Source organism: Molossus molossus, unplaced genomic scaffold (assembly GCF_014108415.1).
Source record: "Molossus molossus isolate mMolMol1 unplaced genomic scaffold, mMolMol1.p scaffold_m16_p_16, whole genome shotgun sequence".
Taxonomy (NCBI): domain Eukaryota; kingdom Metazoa; phylum Chordata; class Mammalia; order Chiroptera; family Molossidae; genus Molossus; species Molossus molossus.
Genome location: NW_023425351.1, coordinates 19,200,619 through 19,222,909, shown reverse-complemented (window position 1 = coordinate 19,222,909; position 22,291 = coordinate 19,200,619). Strand labels below are relative to the sequence as shown.

The 22,291-nt window shown below is 40.2% G+C and overlaps 1 protein-coding gene across 1 annotated transcript in view; it reads right to left on the bottom strand.

The window, feature by feature from the left end:
* CLVS1 (clavesin 1) overlaps positions 1-22,291 on the bottom strand; it is a 172,461-nt gene that overhangs the window by 97,881 nt on the left and 52,289 nt on the right. The window contains 1 exon segment of the mRNA XM_036264106.1: positions 11,084-11,258. Within this exon segment, the coding sequence (XP_036119999.1) occupies positions 11,084-11,258 (175 nt within the window).

Sequence of the window (22,291 nt, the reverse complement as noted above, 5' to 3'; positions counted from 1 at the left end):
TCGTGGGGGCCACGCCTGCAGCATTTGTCGTCTGTGTGGTTCAGGCGTAACAGCTGCTACACAGTGGGCTCTGACTCTGGTCTGGCCAGAGCACCCTGTCACCTCCTTACCCCTGCCAAGGATGCAGACCCCAGAGGTCTCTTGTATCTGGGACTACTGGAGTCTTCAGTGTTGCCCTGTAGAAAAAGCGTGTCTGCAGATGAAGTCAGTACAGAGAAAAGTGTAATCGAGTTGGACAGAGAGAGACTGGGTTCTGTGGCATTGTTTCAACTTCAACGCCGGCTCCAGCTGAACCTGGCAGGCAGAGGAAGACGTCCTTGCCTTTTGTTGTAGGAATGCCCCCACCCCATTTTTGTTTTGCTTGAGCCGGATTTGAGTTGGTTTTCTATTCTATAAAACCAAAGAGCTGTGGTGAATGCTTTGGTAATGTTTAATCCCTGGAGAAAGGTTGTGCAGGGTAAGGTTTTCCACACCGTTTTTGTTTGTTTTTCCAAACAGAGGGCCCTTTAAGAATGCGGAATACTGCTTAAATCTGTGGTACTAGTTCCCCTAGGACATTGGCAGGACTAGGAACACATAGTAGTTCATATTTTGCAAATATATAATGTATTCAGAACAGAGTCCCTGGATAGCCATGTCACACTTTATTTCATAGTAATGAGAGGCAGAGATCTCTTGTCTGGCGCGCCAAGAACTGTTAACCTGGAAGTAAACAATCATGAAGGCCGATGTTTTGTCAAGGCGGTCCTTCAGGCCTGGCCAGTGTGGCTCGGTTGGTTGGGTGTTGTCTGGTGCACCAAAAGGTTGCTGTTGCAATTCCCAGTGGGGCACATGCCCGGTTGCAGGCTTGATCCTTGTAAGGGGTGTGCAGGAGGCAGCCTATCAATACTCCACTCTCATCCATGTCTCTCTCTCTCTCTCTTCCCCTCACCCCATCCCTTCCTCTATGTCTAGAAATTAATAAAAATATCTTATTAAAAAAGTGACTGCTCTTCCACAGCAGTGTGAAGACCCTTAATATATTTCTCCACTGAAAATCTTATCTGATAAAAAGTGAGATGCAATACTTCTTTCACTACCATCTTGTTGTCTCCTCCGTTTCCTTTATCCGCCCACCCCCCGTGGTCTGAGGGGCACATTCCTGATTATGTCCCTGTCTCCCTTCCTCCTCAGTCCAGCGTTGTCCAGAGGCCACCCTCACTGCGACAATGAAACGATCTCCCTCCCTGAAGCCCTAACTTGCTTAGTTTCTGTCAGGAGACCAGCTTCTGATTCTTCTTACGTCCTCTATTTCAATGTTCCCCTTTCTCTCTTTAAAAAAAAAAAAAAATTCTTTATTGATGTTAGAAAGAGAGGAAGGGAGAGGGAGAGAGAGACAGAAACATTGATGAGAGAGAACATTGATTGGCCGCCTCCTGTATGCCCCACACTGGGCATCGGGCCCACAATCTGGGCTTGTGCCCTGACCGGGAATTGAACCAGCGACCTCTTGGTGCAGGGTTCTACTGAGTCACATCGGCCAGGCTCCCCTTTCTCTTTTGTGGGCTTCTCTTCATCTCACTTGCTCATTTATGTTTCTCTTTGCTTATGTTCTTTTCACAGTCATTGTTTCTCAGTCCATAGTTTTTCTCTTTTCCTCTAACTTTAAATACCACCAACTCAATAAATTCAAACTAGACCTCTCTCCTTGGCTCAGACTTAATGTAAACAATTAAAATGTCCCATAGAATCTTAAAGTCAGCATGTCCATTATCTCCGCATACCCACCTCTCAATGCTCACTATCTCCCCATACCCACCTGCTCCCCTCCGTACCATTTTGTAGGGTGGCACCACCACCCACCCTCACCCCACTGCCCACCTAAACTTTATCCTTGACTCCTCCTCTACTGCTTCCCTCTCCCAAGAGTCCAGTCACCAAGCAATGCTCTATTTTATTGCCTATTTAGTTATTGGATCCCTCTATCACTCCTAGCTTAGATTCATTTCTTACTTGAATTTTTACTGTTGTCTTTCAGTCGGCTCCCCTGCCTTTCAGTCTTCCCCGCTCACACCCACCACTTCGACCCGTGTGAAAAATCATTCTGTGTTGCCATTTGCCTCAATATGTCCAGTGGCTCCCAGTGCCTGCAGGAAAAGACCACACTCCTTACCGTGGCACAGGGACATGCCAGCTCCTTACCTGGCCCTTAAGTTCTGCAGGAATACAGAATTAACTCATTTCCTCCCTCTCAAGGAGCTGTGCTTTGCCCCTGTGTTTTTGCCCATGTTATCTTCTCTGCCTGACATTTTTCTCACCCCGCCTTCACTTGGCTATTCGCACTAATTTGCTGGAATCAGGTGTGACTGTGCCCAGGATGCCATTCCTAACAGTTCTTCCCTGAACTGGGACGGGATTCACCTGACACGCTCTCCCTTTCTGCATGTGCTGCTGCATTCTCAGCGTAGGTCTGCCTCTCGGGAACAAGAACTGCATCTGTTTACTTTTGTAACAGACTCAAAGTAAAAGCTTAGTAACTATTACTTGAATGGATGAATGAGAGCATTGGCTGGGTCTATAATGCATGAGAGTCCAGCCAGAAAAACTATTTCTCAAAAGTATGCCACAGATAGACCTACTTAATTGGAACAGTTTAAATGGGCCATACTGTCTGCCATCAGGATCACCGGAGTGTCATTAGCTCTAATTAGCTTCCTGAGTTTAATTGATACTTAACAAGTTAGAGCATTCAAGGAGAGATTTTATTCCTCTAATATTTCCATAATAACATATTGCATGATTGCAAATTCAGAATTACAGCTTTGCCGCCTGAGAAGGTAAAAAGTAGTTTAGAGGAAAAGTGTTTTTCAAACATACCTGGAGTGTTTAGAAAACATAAATTAAGAATCTTCTTGGCAAATACAAACATCTTCTCCTTTTAATCTGTCCAACCTAATATTCTTTAATACATGAAAACTGTATGGATCAATACAAGACACTGCAAATGTTACTGCTAAAAAGAATCCTACAGAATGAAAAAGGTGAATTTTGTCCCCATTAATCACCCAGCGGTGAAGGTGTTGGGAGTAAATTGTCGAGTGATGTAATTAAAAGGATCATAACACATGAATAGAAAGAAAAGGCACCTCAAATGCCAGAGCTTGGGCAGGGGACACCGATCTGGACCTAAGTCATTAACTAAGGTGAACAGGGAGAGGGAGCTCCCTTCAAGGCCAATGAGTAGACAGGTAAGGTCTGATTTTCAGGGATCAAACCTATAGAACCAGGGCACTGGAGAGCCATTTTATTTAAACCTGTGCAGTAGAGCCACAGGAGCCCGTGGGTAAGTGCTGGCCATCGCATTCTTCAGATAACACCCCGCCACTCAGTGAGCACTGACAGACGGTTTTCATGTACCATTTTGTTTTCACCATAAACCTATGAGGCAGGACTGTTATGACACCACATTTTACAGATAACAAAACTGAAACCAAGAGACGTAAGTGACCTGCTGAGGTCTTTCATTGGCAGAGCCAGGGCGGAACCACAAATATTTGGACTCTGCTGTCACCCATGTCAAAGTGTGCTTGTGCCAGCAGCACCAGCAGCACCTGGGAACGTTTCTGAAGGGCAAACCCATGGCTCCTGCTCCAGGTCTATGAGTCAGTGGTTCTGGGGTGTGGGCTGTAACAGGCCCTCCCAGAGAGTCCAGTTCACTGGAGGCTGAGATCCTTCCCATTATACTGTAATGCCATCTGTTAGAGCATCTCCAACTTCAACGTGCATACAAATTACCTGGAGAACTGGACATGCGATTCTGATACAGAAGGTCTGGGGTAGGCCCTGAGATTCTGCATTTCTAACCAGCTCTTGGTGATGCTGATATTGCTGGTTTGTGGACTACTCGATGGCTAATAAAACCCTAGAATGTAAGTTTCAGGAAGCCAGGCCAGCTTTGTTCTCTGCTGTAATCCTGTTTAGAAGAGTCTCCGACCCACATTTTACGTTGCACGAGTGAATACATCAGGAGTCAGTATGTCTGCCTGTCTGAGTTATGGACTGTTGATTAGTGTGAATCTACTACTAACTTGACATACATCTGCCCGACCTGCCTTTTCAAATTTCTAATCACACCATCAACCATTTATACTCAGGAACTGTCTTGTTGGCCACTGACTTAGAGACTTTTTACTGTTCTAATCTTTTTGAGTGAATATGGCACTTTGAATTTTCCAAGGGTGAGTGAACAAATTATATGTTTTTGGGAAATGTTTGAAAACGTAGGATATAGGAGGAAGGCTAGAGAGAGCAGACAAGGGTCTCAACAGGCGTAATGAAAAGAGACACTCAAGAAGTGAATGCCTAGCAGTAGCCTGAGCTCTGAGCATGGCTCCCAGTCCCGTCCGACCCTTGGGTTAAATGCTGGAAAAGCAACGGACTGTCCTTTCCACTAGCCTGGCTCAAAGCTATTGGGAAAGTTTGAATCAAAGCTGATATAAGTATTATAAAAACATATTTAACAATAACAAAAATGGTCATGCAATAAATCTTGAATAAAGACAGCGAGTTGATAAATGAGCACAGAAATGGGGGGGGGGGGGATTGCTGCCTAGATCTCTGGTGAGTGAAAAAAGTAAGCTTCCCTAAACTATTAACAAATGTCTGGGCCCTAAAATAAATAAAATGTTTTGTAAAAAGCTAATGGGACACAAGGCTGTACCTCTTCCTACGTAAAACACTTCAGCACAGTAAGTTCTATAAGTATCTGGGTTGGCTGAACATTGATAAATGTGGTGTGTTGGTTGTAATGGCGAGGTGTTGGTTGCTACAATGATTTATGGGAAATAATTCCAAAAATTGATTTTGGAAACATTACAAAACTCAAGAGCAAGACTTCATTGGGTGGCTCATTCTGCCAGAATTCTCCAGCAAAATTGAGAAGAATGCTGTGCTGTGTTAAACTGGTGGCATAAATAATTCTTTCAGTTTGATTAAAATTTAACAAGTTGTAATGAAGAGATACAACAACTCTTTTAGGCATTAGTGACCACATTTAGGAGATCAAATGGCAGAGTAAGAGAAAATGACTTCCAGGCATTCTCAAAATTCATTTTTGACTAGAATTCTTTGAACTAATATTCATAGAATATTTATGCAACTGAGGCAAGTTAATACTCTAAACAATGACACTTCTTTAAAGCATTGCTCTAAAAGGAGGAATATTAGAATTTCATGATGAGCTGATACTGGTGTCTTTTGATTTAAAAATCTGATAATCCCTTAAAGAGCAGTCTTCTGTATGATTACTGTTATATCTCATTAATTCAGCCTGTGAAGCGCATAACCAAAGTTATTTGCACATGCCATTTTTTTATTATTGTTGTCAGAGGCAGTATAATTGCATTTTTAAATATTAAGAAGACTTTCGAGCAGTTTTAGGTTCATAGCAAAATTAAGGGGAAAGTACAGAGATTTCCCACAAATCCCCTGCTTCCACGCATGTATTGTTTCTCCCTCTAGCAACACCCCCCCAGAAGGTACATTTGTTACAATTGATGAACCTACATTGACACATCATTATCAGCCAAAGTCCATAGTTTACATTAAGTTTCACTCTTGATGTTGTACATTCTATGGGTTTAGCCAAATGTTTGATGACATGTAGCCATCATTATAGTATCCTACATCCTCTGAGCTGTGCCTATTCATCCCTCCCCGCCCTCACTCTCAGTCTTTGGCAACTATTCATCTTTTTATTGTCTCCCCAGTTTTGCTTTTTCCAAATGTTAAATAGTTGGGATTATACACAATGTAGCCTTTTCAGATTGGCTTCTTTCACTTAGTAATTTTCATTTAAGGTTCCTCTATGTCTTTTCATGGTTTGATATCTCCTCTCTTTTTAGAGCTGAGTAATATTCCATTGCCTGGATATACCATTGTTTATTCACCTATTAAAAGATACCTTGGCTGCTTCAAAATTATGGAAATTATAAATAAAACTGCTATAAACATTTGTGTACACATAAATTCTCAACTCCTCTAGAACACCAAAGAGCAAGATTGCTGAATCATACGGTAAAAGTATGTTTTCTAAGACATTGCCAGACTGTCTCCAAAGTTGCTATATAATTTTGCATTCCCACCAGCAGTGACTGATTTCTTGTTGCTCCATGTTTTTGCCAGGATTTGGGATTATCAGTGTTCCATTCAGGTGTGTAGTAATATGTCATTGTTTTAATTTGCATTTTCCTGATGACACATGATGTGAAGTATCTTTTCATATCCTTATTTGCCATCTTTGGTGAGGTATCTGTTCAGGTCATATTTTTAAATTGGATGATTTGTGTTCTTATTGTTGAGTTTTAAGAGTTCTTTGTACATATTGGATAATAGACCTTTATCAGATGTGTCTTTTGCAAATATTTTCTCCCAGTCAGTAGATTTTTTTTTTTTATCCTCACCCAAGGACATTTTTTTTTTCCATTTTTTGTTCAGATAGAGTGGGAGGAAGAGAGAGAGAGAGAGAGAGAAACATCAATGTGAAAGGGACACATCAAGTGGCTGCCACCCGCACGACCCAGCCAGGACTGGGACAAACTGCAACCGAGGTATGTGCCCTTAGTGGGAACCAAACCCAGGTCTCTCTGGACCTCAGTTCAACGCTCTAACTGCTGAGCCAAACCAGCCAGGGCCAGTCAGTAGATTTTTTTACTCATTCTCTTGACATTGAAAAATCTCAGAGCAGAGATTTTTAGTCTTAATGAAATCTAACCTAACATTTATTTCTTTCATGGATTTTGCTTTTGTGTTGTATCTAAAAAGTTATCACCATATCCATGGTCACATATGTTTCCTCCTATGTTATTTTTTAGAATTTTTATAGTTTTGCATTTTACATTTAGGTCTGTGATCCATTTTGAGTTAATTTTTGTGACGAGTATAAAGTCTGTGTCTAGATTCTTGTTTTTATTTTTGTTATTTTGCATATGGATATCTAATTTTTCCAGCAACATTTGCTGAAAAGACTATTTTTATTTCATTGTATCACTTTTGCTTTGTTATTCAGATGAATACATATAATTGTCTTTAGAAACATAGAAATACAACTGGTAGACCTAAATAGAAGACTATCACCAAGTTGCTACCCAATCAGGGACAACTCGGAAGGATCATCTCAGCTTCAGAATGCCTGAGGCTCTCACTAGAAATGACGGAACCCCAGCTTATCTTCTCCTGCTGCCAAATATTCTTCCATAGCTTTTTTTCACAAATGTTGATCCCAAGAGCACTCCCTAATGAATCTCCTGCATATTGATCTCTGTGTTCAAATCTGGTCCCTGGAGAGCCCAACCTACTACAATTAGTAACTAAATGTCTCATTGAATGACTGTCGTATTGAGAACTATGAATGAAGGCAACAGGGCTAACATTAGGAGTTCTGAAACCAGTTTATGATGCGGGTACAAGAATGACCAAACATGACCTTGACTTCTCACTGTATAAGCAGTGGTCCCCATCCCCTTCTTCCTGCAGAAGGGGTTGTATTAGTTATTACAGAAAAGATTGTCATATCTCCGGGCCCCGAATTCTCCAGGTGTTGAGTAGCAGGTAATCCTAGACAACTCTGATAAACAGCTGAAATCCCAACCAGATGCCCTAGCCCATAAGTGGTCTGATTCTTTCTCCTACTTTCAAACATCTACCCGACACATGCAGAACAGCAGAGAGAGCAAGTTTCGTTCACTAGAGCATAGGATCTCTCTTCCCCACAATCTCCCATGTGTCTAGCAGAGATCCTTACTTCTTCAGATCTCTCTGAGGATGCAGAGGAGGAAGGAAGAGCAGTGGCTTCTATTCTCTCATTGACACTGGTTTTATACAGCTTTTCTTTTCTCCACCGGTCTATGCCTTCACCCTTGCTGGCATTGAGAAATTTATCTTGAACCTTCCATGGATGACAAATGAAGGCCTGGATGAGAACCTCCTTGTACAACAAACAATGTGACTACAAAGGCATAAATTCTTCGTAGAACCAATTATGACTTTTTTGAGATGTTAGAAGGGTTTGGTGGTTAAACTAAGGATGGAAACTATCCTTGTAATGAAGAAAAGTCACTGGGAGAGCCAATGGATAAGTGACCATAGTGTCTGAATGTCCCCAAAGCCCAAGAGAGGATAGTCGGGTGTGAGAAGTTACCAGTAGTTGGTCAGAGCTGACTACTCATAGCAGTGACCTTGAGGGCTTCTTCACAGTTGCCAAGACAACAAGATAAATAGTACAGGGAGTCATATCCTAGATGGAGGACCTGCACCCAGGTCAGCCTCCCCTGCAACCATTGGCTATTTCTCCTGGCATGAGGAACTGAGCCTGTCTAAGTGTCCCAGGTTTTCAGGGCTTGGGCAGGCAGGGTTCACAGAAAAAGCTGTGTCCCTGTGGGTGGCAGCCACTCGATGTGTCCCTTCACGTCGATGTTTCTCACTCTCTCTCCCTTCCTCTCTCTCCCTCCCATTCTATCTGTACAAAAAATGGAAAAATATCCTCTGGTGAGGATAAAAAAAAAAAAAAAAAATAGAAAAAGCTGTGTCCCCATTCAGATAGCCTGACTCCAGGACAGCCTGATGTTCTCCCACAGTCACGGTGAACTTGGCTTGCTCTATAAAAGGAAATAAAGGGGCCAAGGCCATTGCTCTGTGACATGATGAAAGGATATCCATTTTCTCCACTTTCTCCCTGGCCTCATCCATCTCCCCTTCTTCCAGTAGAGGCTTCTCCCTAATCAGAGCTCTAGGACATCATAGAGTTTATTCCAGATTCTGCTACGTGACAAGGGAAGGCTTAAAGGGTACCCACCTAGCCCCACAAAAGGTCACCTAGTACTTCTTGTAAAAATAGTTTATAAGCTTATGCATAGCTTTACTTTTAAAGCATATTCACATGCATTAACTCAATAAGACCCACATTAGCCAAGTGAATTTGGCAAGGGACTTATATAATCCTCACATTTTTCAGAAAGAAAAACTAGAATACACAGTTGAATAAAGGACATGTTCCTTCTTGATTTATGGGGGGGGGGAGTTACAAATGCAGAGAACTTAAATCACAGCTACTTATACATGCAATAATTATCTTTTTTGAAAATTAAATGAAGATTGTACTACCACAGAATATCCTAGAAACATGGTCAGCCTACTTATAGGGCATGAAATAAACCTTGCAGCTTACTTTAAAACTCCTTTGATAAAAGCTTTAGGGAGAGAGAGATCAAATGTTCTGAGGCTTAGATGAGAGGAGGCTGGAGAACAGGAGTCAGAGTTAAGAGAAAGTGATTGGTCGAGAACATATGAACCTGTGACTCAGAATTTTAAGGTAAGACAGGATGCTCCTTGGAGTGCAGAAATGCAAAAGCAACTTTAAGGTATGCCCCCAACTGAGAGGTCTTGGTTCGATTCTTGGTCAGGGCACATGCCTGGGTTGGAGGCTCAATCCCCAGTAGGGGGCGTGCAAGAGGCAGCTGATTGATGTTTCTCTTTCACACCCAGGTTTCTCTCTCTCTTTCTAAAAAATCAATTAAAAACATTTTAAAATTTTTAAGTATAGTCCCAATACACTTCATGGTGTAGCCACCCAGGGCAACTGGGCACCCCTGGAACAGTGGGGGTTTGCTCCCCCTCTTCTGAAATACTTGCTCCATTTCTCTTCCCTTGAAGTAGGAAACCATTCCAATCAAATAAGGTCCATTCAATAAACATGTTTCTCAGAGGCCTGCTGAATATTTGCTGGGAGCCAAAGAGGTAAAAGCCCCAGCTTAGGAAACAGATCCACTAATTCCTCCTCACATAGAGTAGGATGGGTGATTAAAATGGTATTCCTAGTCTTAAGCCTTTTAAAAAATTATTATTGGTTTATTTATTTTATTTTCATTGCTTGAAATTTGCAACATCTGCATTTTCAGTGTTCAGTTGGAGACTTAGGTGCACAACGTTTTATTCCCAGAAGTAAGGCCAAAGCACCTAGAGAAACTGGAATATTATTGAATTTTTTAAATTGAATTTATTGGGGATGACATTGGTTCACAAAACCATATAGATTTCAAGTGTATAACTCAACAAAACATCATCTGCACACTGCATTGTGCACCCATCACCCAAAGCAAACTCTTTTTGTCCCGTTTTTCCCCCTTACCCACCTCCCCTACCTCCCTTTCCCTCTGGCTATCCCACATTGTTGTCTGGTCTGTTTCCTAGTCATGCACTACAAAGTGCATGAATAATGGCTGCTTCATCTGAGAATTAGCAAATAGTGTACTGTCTACATAGCTGCATATTACTGCTGTTTTTTGGGAAGAAGGATCACCCCACTGAGTAAATCTTACCACAGATTAATAAGGGACATGAGTTTCATTTGTGTTCATTCTGAATCTCCCCGAACTGTGCCTGTGCTTTTGAGCTATAGTAATGTACCACCAAGAAGCTAAGTAGCATCACCTGAGTTTGTTAATACTTTTCATAGAATCACGGGTCCTTAAAAGTAGAAGGGAGCCCAGAGACTGACCAGCCTAACCTTCACACAGCACAGAAAACCCTTCCCCAAAGGCTTCCAACGTCCACACAAACAGAAAGCAGACTTCCGCTGCTTCTGTTGTGTGCACCGCTGGGCTCTACTTTAGCACAAACCCTGCGGCACATTGCATTCTAGAAGTGAGCATCCACAGGGGCCTTTTGGGGATACAGAGGTACTTCTGGAAACCCCGGAAAGCTCTCATGCCACCTCTATATAGGACATGCTCATAAAGCAGATATTTTGTAGTTTTAATTTTTGTAAACTCTCAGATGAATTAGGCTAAATATCTCCAAGCTCTATTCATAATTGCTACAGTAGGTAATTTGTACCTGTGGCAACAGTAATTCAGAGTTATTAATGAAAATGAAGTCTAAAAAAAAAACACAACATTTGAATTCAGGCTGAGGTAAAAACATAGAATATCACAGGTGAATTTTATCTGTTTTCTGTTTCTGCTCTAAAAGACAAATATTGCTTTGGCTGCAATAAGAAAAAAAGTGCATTATCATACACAGTCTGGCGTTGCACATTCATTGAGCATACCTGCAGCCCTTCGATGGCCAGTTTGAGGATGGAAGGTGTCAGTTTGGAGGCTTGTTTGAAGGAAAAATTACTCCAGTCTATGATTAAAAGGAAACCATTTATCTGAAGCTCTGGGTCTTCAATAAGGACTTCCAAGGACAGCAGGATGGCACGGAGGATGTCTGTGAAGGAGTTCCTGCAGCCAGAGCAGAAAGGAGAGGCTGTGCGTGAATAGCAGCAGGGGTCACACTTGGCTTGTGCAGCGCTGGCCTCCTCACTCCGCGGTTTTGTGAGCCCAGCCTACAGGGTAACATTGGTGTTTTGTACCCCAAGTTGACGGAACATGCATTTGCTAAACCTCACAGGAAAAGTGCTCCCAGACTCCCAGGAGGAAGCCTCCCTTTGATCTGACTGCACCAGGGCCCCTAACCTTATGAGGTGGCTCGCTTTTGTTTCCAGGGGTCTCTATACTCTGCCTTCACCACAGCCCTTTCAGTGAAATGCATCCCTTACCCCTCGCTTCCCCCACAGAGCTCTAATCTCCTTTAGGATAGGCTGGGCCATTATCATAGTGTGTCCCGCTACCTAGCTACTCAAAGAATCAGTGCTGAAAAAATGAGGGGAGACCTTAATCAGAGTGCTTATTTAGATTAAACCTCTTGTTCCGTTTGTTTGTTTAAAATCTTGCTAAAAGTGTAAAACAACCATATAATTGATGCTATTTTTTAGCTTCAATTCGTGGGGAGATAAAAAGAAATCATGAAGAATAGCTTATTTTCACTGAAGGTTTACAGAGTGTGATTCGGGAAGGAAATTGCTTTGAGTCCATTGGTAACTATGACAACAGGAAGACCTGAATACAAAGGAGAGTGACAGTTCTCCAGTGTATGATGTGTTCCTCCACATCCTACGTTCCCATTCACCAGCTGATTTTTATTTTAAATAATTTCCAGACATGAAGAAATGATGACATATTCACTCTGCTAATCCCAACAAATTATCAGAACTATAAATTTAAGAAATTAGAGGATTCAGTGTCTTTTTCTTAGTAAGTAAAAAAATATAACCTTGGATGGCAAGGGATGGTAAAATCTGTTACTTCCTTTGGGCTATCATTAGAATCAGAAACCATATCCTCTTGTAAAATCAGTGTGAAATGATCAGATTCTCATGCATTTAAATCTAACCATGTCTAGTGATTCCAGATTTAAAATCAGAAAATCTGTGATGGAACAGTAAACCAGTAAAAATTTACTGAATGCTTATCATAACCTCAGTATTGTGCTTCATACTTGAACACACACAATAGTATGTTATATTTCTACTTTAAAAGAGCCCTTAATTTAGTTGGGATGGGATAGGAGATTAGTAAGATAAGTTAAAAAGGATCAATACAATTGAGTAGTAAGGGAAGGGTTTATGGAAGGGTGAAGGCTTGGGATAAACCTTGAAAAAAAGAGAGAATTTTGAGAGATTATTGAGAGAAGCAAGAGCAAGGAAATTTAGGTGTGACACAGGGGAAGATACAGATATGAGCTCATTCTGTTTCTGTACAGTTCTTTTTACTAAAAATGTGTTCAGCACAGTGAGCCATAATTTTCCTCCTTTAAATATAACCATTGGGTGTGGTTCTGCTAAAAAGATAAAACCTCAGGTCTTCACATACCACGCACTTTCAATTATCTGAATGTGGTGGTCATGAAGCCCCATATAAATCACTAGACTTTAGAAAATTATTAACAATTTTAACCATTTCTCATAGGAAATTGTTTTAATACCCTTCTCCTCATTTTTTTTTCAGACATATTCTCTTTTAAGTTTTAGAGATGTCAAATTCCTATTAACATAGGATAAAGTTTTCATTAGGGCTTTGCTTGGTTTTTGTTTTGCATTCATGTCAAACATGATCTAAAGACCCAAGTCATTTTTGGAGACACAGCTTTGTGTTAGAAAGAAATATTGATTTAACTGGAGCATGGGACCAAAGATTACGAGTTGAAGCAATTCTCAATGGACATATGAAAATGGCCAGTGGTAAGCTAGAAATGACTATTAAGGAATTAGAGAGTCTGATCCCAGATAAACTTTCAAGAATACACACATGGAAAATTCGTGACTGAAAGGCTAAGCCTCGGGTACAGCCTACAGACAGTGCTGACGTTGAAGAAAGAAAAACCGAGGAAATGAAAGGTGAGAGGATCAAGAGAGTACTGTGTTTCAAGAAATCAGGATATGATAAATTACACTGCTGCATCACTGGCCCCAGTTCTTCACTTATTTGAGCATCAACACACCATGTGTTGACCTCATTAATAAAAGCATGCATTTTCCACCCCATGGCTATGTGACTTGATTTAGCAGATGGCGTGTAGCAGAAATGACAGTGTGCCAATTCTGAGCCTAGCTCTTAAAAACCTCAGATGTTGCTAACGGTCCTCTTGTCTTCTGCCATTGCTGTGGTAAAAACATGCTTCAGCCAGCATGAGCTGAAGAGAAGGATGAGAAACACAGACCACTGTGACTCCCCGGCCAACAAACAGATCTTCGTAAGAAAAAGAGCTACCCAGCTGAACCCAGCCTAGATAAACTCCAGCTGTTCCACAGATGTGTGAGCTGTAATAAATCATTGCTTTTTTAAGCCACTGGGTTTGGGGATGGTTCGTTACACAGCAACAACTATCTAATAGCAGAGAGTAGATAACCAAGTCAAATATAACAGAAAGATTTAGGAGAATAAGGAGGAAGAAAGGGCCGTTGTATTTGGTAACAAGTAAATCTTTGGAGAATTTTAAGCCATCACTTTTAGTTGAATGGTGAAGATGAAAATCATTGATTATAAAGATTTTTAACAAATCACTTTAATCACTACCTCATTTTACTTGTATATAAATGAGAGGTAACACCTCTTCCCATCACAGATTCATTTGTATACATTCCCAAGAAAAGACAATAAATTCTTCCTGGAAAGTATGCATTTCCAAGACCAAAACGTTATTGCAAGCGAGGCATTGGTAGTGAATGATTATATTCATGGGATGATCCCAGGAAAAAAGTGAAAGGATGCTGGAGTTCATTGTAGTTTCAAATGTTCAAATGCTTCACTTCTCCAGAGGAACTTGATGGGCAGGAAAACGTTGAATGGAATGTGTCTCAAGTCACCTCTGTTGAGGAGCATAACCCCACCTCATACGGTAGCTGTGACTGTGATCTTAAATTCATTACTTCTTGGCTTCCTCATATGGATTTCCTCATCTTTTTCTTCCTTCCTATGTTGACATATTGAACTCATGAAATTGTCCCAGCCTTTTCTATTTTAAAATACCTGCCACACCAAATATTTTATGTACTTCACCCTCAAGCAGGTGGAGCATAACTTCCCACTCCTTAAGTGGAGACTGAGCACAGCGACTTCCTTCCAGGGACGACAGTGTGGAAAGGAGTAAGAAAGAGTAACTCTATAGTGGAGAAAGCTGGTAAGCACCTCCTCAGCCAGGTGCTTAAGGTTGACATCAACAGGAATTATTCACGGTGAGAATAGTTAGCCCTGATAGAATGGTGAAAATGGTGCCTCTTTGTTCTTTCTTCCAAAAAACATAACCCCTAGATTAATCAAGGGGAAACATTAGACAAATTAAAATTGAGGGACAGTCTATCAAAAGCTGACCAGTCCTCCTCAAAACTGTCAGGTTTATAAAAACCAAGGAGAGTCTGAGAAACTGGCACTGCCAAGAGGAGTCTAAGGAGACGTGAAGAACAAATGTAACGTGCCTTGAATGAGATCCTGGGACAGAAAAGAGGTATTAGGTAAAAACTAAATAAATCTGAATCAAAAATGGACTTTAGTGACCAATAATGTTATAGGGAAACACTGTGCTATTTTCACAGCAACTCTGTAAATCTGAAATTATTCTAAATAAAATTTATGTTTTAAAAAATGCTTACTAAAGTGTTCAGTATGCCATGGTAAATTTCCATGTAATCTACCATTACAAGTTACCTTCTAACAGGTTGCTATGCAAACCAAAATGGTCATAAACAATTCAGCAGCTTCACACAAATTGTGGAAATGGAAACACAACATGACATTTCAAGAATTTCTTCATTCTTCCAATTCATTTAGATTTATACATGTTTTTGAACTCTAATAACACAGAGGGGAAAAGCTATTTTCTATGTTGCCTACAATCACAATTCTATCAATGCAGTTTAGTTCTTGTATCAAAATGAACTAATAGAGACAAATAAATATTTACATTTTCTTAATCCTTCTCTACATTTACTTAGTATTTACACATTCAGGTATGGATTATGTCAGTTTTAGATTGATAATTAAAGGCTCCAATGTGATAATGTATGTGAAAGCACTATATAAACCGCAAGCCAATGAAATGTAAAAAAACTGTCACCAGAAAATAGAAAATTTCAACTTTCCTCCCCCAAATATTAATTTATATTAATTAGAACTTATTAATGGTTTATCAACATGAGGATGACCATTATACTGTGAGAAATTAGATATTATGAACAGTGACTTACTTGTTAGGTTCTACTGTTGTTTGTATAAGTTGAGCACCCAACATTGCTTCCTAAGGCTTTAAAATCTAAATCAACAACATAATACAAATGGGATGAAAATAATAAGTGCTTTACCAATAAAAAGATATTTATGTTTCAAAAAGTGACTTCTTTGTTCCTTCAATTTTTGGTGAAGAGTCTAGAACCCAGCTCCCAGAGCTAGACTCACACAAGAAAAACGAAGCTAAATGTGGTCTGATAACTACATACAGATGTGATGTGGTTGCCAGTGAAACTATTTTTTAGTAGTGGGAAGCCACATAGTCAATACTGAAATCACAGTGTTTATTCCTATGCTAATTTTTCTGCATATCACAGCAAGAAGACTGTTAAAATTAGTAGTTAACTTCTTTGGCAATTTCTGTCTTGAAACCTTTTACCTTCACACTCAATATCTAGAAGTGTTTACAATTTTTTTCTTGAAAAAATTTTAAGGTCCTTCTTAGACCATGCAGTAATTTTGCAGATCGTTGGCCACCAAATATCTATCCAAAAACATTCTACCTGGGCATGCTTCTTTACCTCTTCATCCCATCTGAAGCTTCTTTCAAAGTGAATTACTCAAATACTACAGCATGGCTTTCACAGTTACTGTGTGCTTGGCCCCTCCTTGGAAAACGGTGCAGAAGCCAAGGTGGAGAGGAACGTGGGCTCCATGTGCAGTTCCTTGGATGCATTCTGGCCTCTGGATATGGGAAGAACGCTCTTTTGGTCAAGTTAACAAAAGTGCCTGTACTTAGGGCTTGACATCCTGGCTCTGCCACTCACCAAGCATACAACTACCTATAGAGACTGAAGTACTTCGAGGGGTAATTTCCTGTTCCTCCATGTAGAGGGTTGTTGCAGGAGTTATACAAAATGACGGTGCAAAGGAGCTTTGTGAATTGGAAAGCACATTCCAACAGGAGGCAATCTTTGTACTTGCAGGGATTATAGGTCTGCCCCTCTTGGTTGCATCTCTTCATGGTGGTAATGGCAGCAGGACAATGGGAAATGTGCAAAATGGAATTGTGTTCTGCTCAGGTAAACGTACTGTGTCCTTTTCTAAGGCTGAGAATCTCAGAAAAATGGTCTGCAAGGGGAAGTCTGGTGATATATTTTCCTAGATGGGTTTGAATACTTCCTATGTAAATCAGGTTTTAGCTGGATGGTCTCCCCCATGTGTCATTGTACAACTGGGCAAATGAATCCATGTTTTTCAAGGGCATAATAGAGGAAAAGTAAAAATATATATATTAGTGTTCTGAAAATATTAGATGCAAGGAAGATGCTAATAAAAATATTTAGCTTTGCTGTGGTAGAATTAATATTTGCAAGAGCTTAATATTAAATTTACTACCTTGAATGTTAGCTGGAAAGTCAAATTAGAAACGGCTTTTCTCAGCAGGGATGATCACTGAGAGAACAGAAGACTGGGATTTAACTCTGCTTCTCATGGTTTGATAGGCTCAGAATATCAAGAGGAGAAAGAAAAAAAGGAAAGAGGAAGAACAAGTGAATAAAAAAATTAAAGAAAAAAACCATGCAATTCATTTTTAATTTCTATTAATTGTATTCTATTATCATTTGTAAAGAAAACTTTTGGATTTATATTAACCTAAGAATATAATTTCTTGTAACATCAGAATAAATGAGTTGCCTATTGGTTTATTATTAGTTGTAATATGTGAATATCTGGCTTTCAAAGCCTCAGCATCAGAAAGAAGGAATAATGTATTTAATATTCTTTAAATACTTTATCACAAGCAAGGCCTGGTTCCTATGTGTGGAGTTTTAAATAAGGAGCAAGCTACAGTGTATTATCCTCTCTCTGAATTTTTGGTTCATTTCAGGTCACAGAACCTCAACTAAAATGGGGTATCTTTTATAAAAACAAGTACAGTCATTTCAAAGTTGGCCTGTTTCTACCCTGTATGACAACAACATATGGAAAGTATATGGGATCCAGTCCACCTCCAACTCAACCATATGCTCATTGAGGATAGAATACAAAGGACAATGCTCTTGAACAATGTCCTGGTTTTGAACTAGACTAGAGAAAATAGCACAACAATGTTTTCTCACTCATGTGAAGCATGAAGATAAGGGGCTATGTCTCTGTAGAGCAATCCTGACAAGCCTACCATTTCTGGATACAGGCACAAGAATACAAAGTATTCGTACCCATCATTCAAGGTGACATAGACACTAAAGCTCTTAAATTACAATTTAGAAATTTGCCAGGTTCTTTCTTGTTTGTATATCTGGGTGAACAAGCATATCGTGTGTGTGTATGTGTGTGTGTGTCTGTGTGCATATACAATAACTCACTATTTAGAATGTCCTCAGTTCAGTTTTTTTTTTGTTTTAAATGAAAAAAAATGGTTGATAGACAAAAAACAATATTTTATCACATTTAGTCCAACTCCTTCTAGATTTTCCCAAGAATTGAAGAGAATAAAGTCAAATGCATCTATTGGCTCACTTACACAGTTAATGCAATTTCTTATCATTTAATGTCTTCTTTTTTAAAATTTGAGGTATCTGAAACTGAATAAGCAGTCAAGAGGCATTTGTTCAAAGATCTAATGAAGATCTACTTTATGGGAGACACATATGATAAGAAGGGTATTTTTTCACATTTCTCTTAGTAGATGGAAACTGGTAGGAGACATTAAAGTATATGTACTTGGAAAACAATGAAGTAAAATCACTAAAAGCATAGGGTTTGGAGCTAGCAGATTCTGACTTAATTTGTGTCTGTTCTGTGCAAGCTTAGCAAGGTAATTTCTCTCTGTGTGGTTTAGTTTCCTCCTCATTTGTAGGAGAATCATAGCACCAGTCTCACTGGTAATAATAAATGAGATCACGTACACAAAGCCGCAGCAGAGCAACTGGCTCACACTAATCCACAGAAGGAGCTAATGGTCATGGTGGTTTTCATAATTACATAAGTGAATAAGATATTAGGTAGAAAGTAATAGAGGTTGTAGAGTGTATGGGAACTATGAGGAGAGATCACTTATGGCTCGGAGATTTTAGAACATCTTCAATTGGACTGTGAAGAATGTGAAAGGTTTAGACGCTGGACATGGAAGGAACCACATAAACAGTGATATCTAAGAGCACAGAGACTATTGAATTGGGAGAAATGACAAGTTTGCCTGTGCCATGGTAAGTGAAAAGGAATGTGGAAATAAGGTTAGAATTGTGATCTATCTTCATTCTGCTTTCCAGGAGAACTATGCAGGGGAAGAGAGCAACGGCAGCGATGCTTTAGGAAGGTTTGGAATGACAACAGGAATGATATAAATTGGAGTCAGGAGACTGAAGCAATGTGGTCCAAATAGGAGGAGGCAATTGCAATGCATTAGATGAAAGATTAATGGAAATTATAGAGACATATAATAGAAGAACCATGAGGGACATATAACAGAAGAACTATGAAGAACAATAACCATGACTTGATTACAGATTAGATTTGGCATGAAAAGAGGAAAGACAGTGGCACTATTAAGGATTAAAAGGAACTCTATTGGGTAGAAAATGAGTTAGAGGTGTTGTACTTGTATCTAGTTCTTACACAATAAGAATCAGCAGCCAGGACAGCAACACAGAATATTATCAATATGACTTGCCATTGGGCAGTCAAGAGGATGCCTGGAAGTGCATGGTTGTGTGGGGTCTACATTCCTGCCTCTCAAGTGATGAAAAGCACCATAAGCAGATGCCTTGTTTGCAGGAGAGAATAGTTCCTGCCCTATTTCTAAAAAGGGACAACTTGCCTTTGAATCCATGAAAATTACCTATACCTACGCATCGTTGACATTCAACAAATGATTCTCAGTGAAGGAACAAAGGAGGACATGTTAAACCAACCCACTGGTAGCTCTGAAATGCTGAAAATAAACAAAGCCCACTCCGGGCGCACCAGTGGGTACATTTCCTTCCTCTTCAATGCTTCTTAAGCTCATTGTGAGGGTAAGTGAAGTCAGATGTTTGTCCTTAAGCACTTTTTTCTATCCTGGTTCATATTTATAGAATAATATGCTACTGAGACTTATGTATCCAAGATTTGGAGAGGAAACAAAGCTTTAGGAATGGATTTTAGTTTAGAAAATGTTCATGCCTGCATTCACATAGATTAATGTGGGCATAAATAAAGACAATAAGAAAATGATAGCTTAGAACAGTTAATAATCAGTGCTAGGTGGATGTTTACGAAATAGGAAGGCCGGTATACCTCAAGATTCTTAGCCCATTGGGAAAGAACTGGCCCCCAAACACTAATTTAAGAGCCAAAAATGCAAGTGAGGACGGGGATTATTTCATCCAGCTCTCTAGTTGGGGATTGGGCCAGGGTCTAAGGGAGCAGCAGCAGAAGAATAAAAACACATCCAGATGGAAGTGAGCTATAAGCATGTGATCCATCACTAAATGACTATAAAAAATTAATTTCATGCTTGTCTATTCTGGTAACTCCCTTGGCTGAGGAGCTACAGAAAAGTAAAGACCAGAAAGAGTCTCAAGTAGGTAGATAAGCACTTACTGCAAAATATTAGGTATGGAGTTAGGATAGAATCAGCCTAACCAGGGTTACAAAAAGCAAAATCTTTCCTGCTGAGGGTGAATTAATGTGCATAGCCACATTACTACTGCTTCCAATGGAATACAGTTGACACTTAGAGGCTTGCACAGGGTTCATGGCCATGTACTATGAACTTGTAATGGGGTAGTCTTTTCTCCAGGCCTGTCTGGTTAATTTCAGGATAAGAAATTGGACAATAAGATGAGAGAGAAGGCATTTTAGGAAAGCATCCATCCTATGTTGCTCCATGGCCTTGAAAGATTTTACCCCTCTTGAGATTGGTTTTTTCCTCTAGGTGATATGCTATAATCACTCTTGCAATCAAGAGGTTCCTTTCTGAAATTACAAACTCTGATAACAGTGTGCAAGGTAACTTGAGTTAAATAGTGCCATAACAAAACAACTCTATAGATGTTGCATTTCGTGTGACTTATGTTGGAAGTAAACAACATCTCATTATTTTAATTAATTCATAAAATTGCCTACCTCCAGTGAAAACTCCAACCCTCTATACTTAATAAAGAGATCAACATATTCTGGCAGGATGAAAAGATCTTAAAACCAAGAGAAGTCCCAAGGTTATAAAATTAGTTGCCTACAAGTAGGAGTCTCAACCCTGACAAATACGGGTACTTCACATCAGAAGAGTTAATAGAGACTGAATGTAAAGAGTCTGCAATCTGATTGAAGTTTTCCAAGTTGGTTTATCCTTTCCCTTTTTAAAATTCTAGCCTTCTTAATCATAAGCTACTGAAACACCAGCAAGCAATCAAATTCATGAAAGATTAAAATGAGAGAGCCACAGGAAATCATTATGAATGGCAAGAAAAGCCTTATTTTCATAGGTAGTATATTTGAGGTAGTTTAATAATCTGACAGAAATGCAACTTGTTGGCTGGTTTCCAGGTAGAAATTCTTTTATCTGGTTATCACTCTTCAACTATGTCCTTCTCCTCAAGACATCTCAAGGTTATTGGATTCTTGAAGAGGGGAAGATATAAGGTTCTCATGACCTTCGAAGCTGTCAGGCTCAGGAAGACCCTTATCACTGTTTACAATGTTTTTGAGTTTGGGCACCAGTAAGGCAAGTCTGATGGGAAGACTTTTTGGTCTTGATCACCTGCTATAAAGCTTAGAGATTGTTCACAAATCACTGTAATGACAGGCAGCTTAATCATCCTCCTGAAACCGGGATAAATATATTCCCATGGCCCAGAGGGGAAAAGCCTTCTGCAAATTCCACCTACACTATTTTCCAGAATAGAACATGTGCTTAACTTCAGCAGAAAAATCCCCTTTGGAGGTTTCCAAAGACAGCTGGGACCTAGTGCGCGGTGCCTATAATAGTAATTGGTGGGACCAGACATGTCATAAGGGAGATGTGGGAGTTCCTAGAATTCTCCCAGCAGAGGACCCGCACGCACCCCGACTGGGCCACCAGGCCCAGATCAGGCAGGTCATGAAGGCTGACACCTGGACACGTGGTCACGCCCTCTCCCTGGGCTCCTCACAAACCAGTGGGCGGGGCTCCAACGGACCCCCTGTGGGCGTCCCTGTCAGTCACAGGCTCTGTGTTTTCACCCTGCCTGATTCTAGGATCCAGAAGTAAAACGAAGGCTAACACTTAATACATTCAGTAAAAACTGAACACACGCTCCACATAGTTCATTTAACAACAGCAGGAGTGGTCAACCTTTCCTACCTAGGGCCGGTGCGCTTGGGGGCTGACTTTGCCCTACAAGGTCATCTTACCTGTCGGGGGCGCTGACGACTCTGGGGAATTATTTTATGGAGGTAGTTAAAGACATCATTGGTTTCTCTTACTCGATTACTTCAGAGATTATCACTTGGCAATCCTCTAAGCAATGAGAGCCAGGGGTTGTTACTCACTGCTGCCATTTCACAGGAGCCACACTGGGAAATACTGCGAGACACCAACGCACGTCTGTCTGTAACACCCATCCCCACGGTCCTACTCTGAGGAGCAGAGCAGAATTTTAAAAATGCAGTGTGTGCGTGTGCATGTGTGTGCGTGCGTGTGTATACATACATACATGTATTGTAAATACACAAAGAGCAAATGTAAC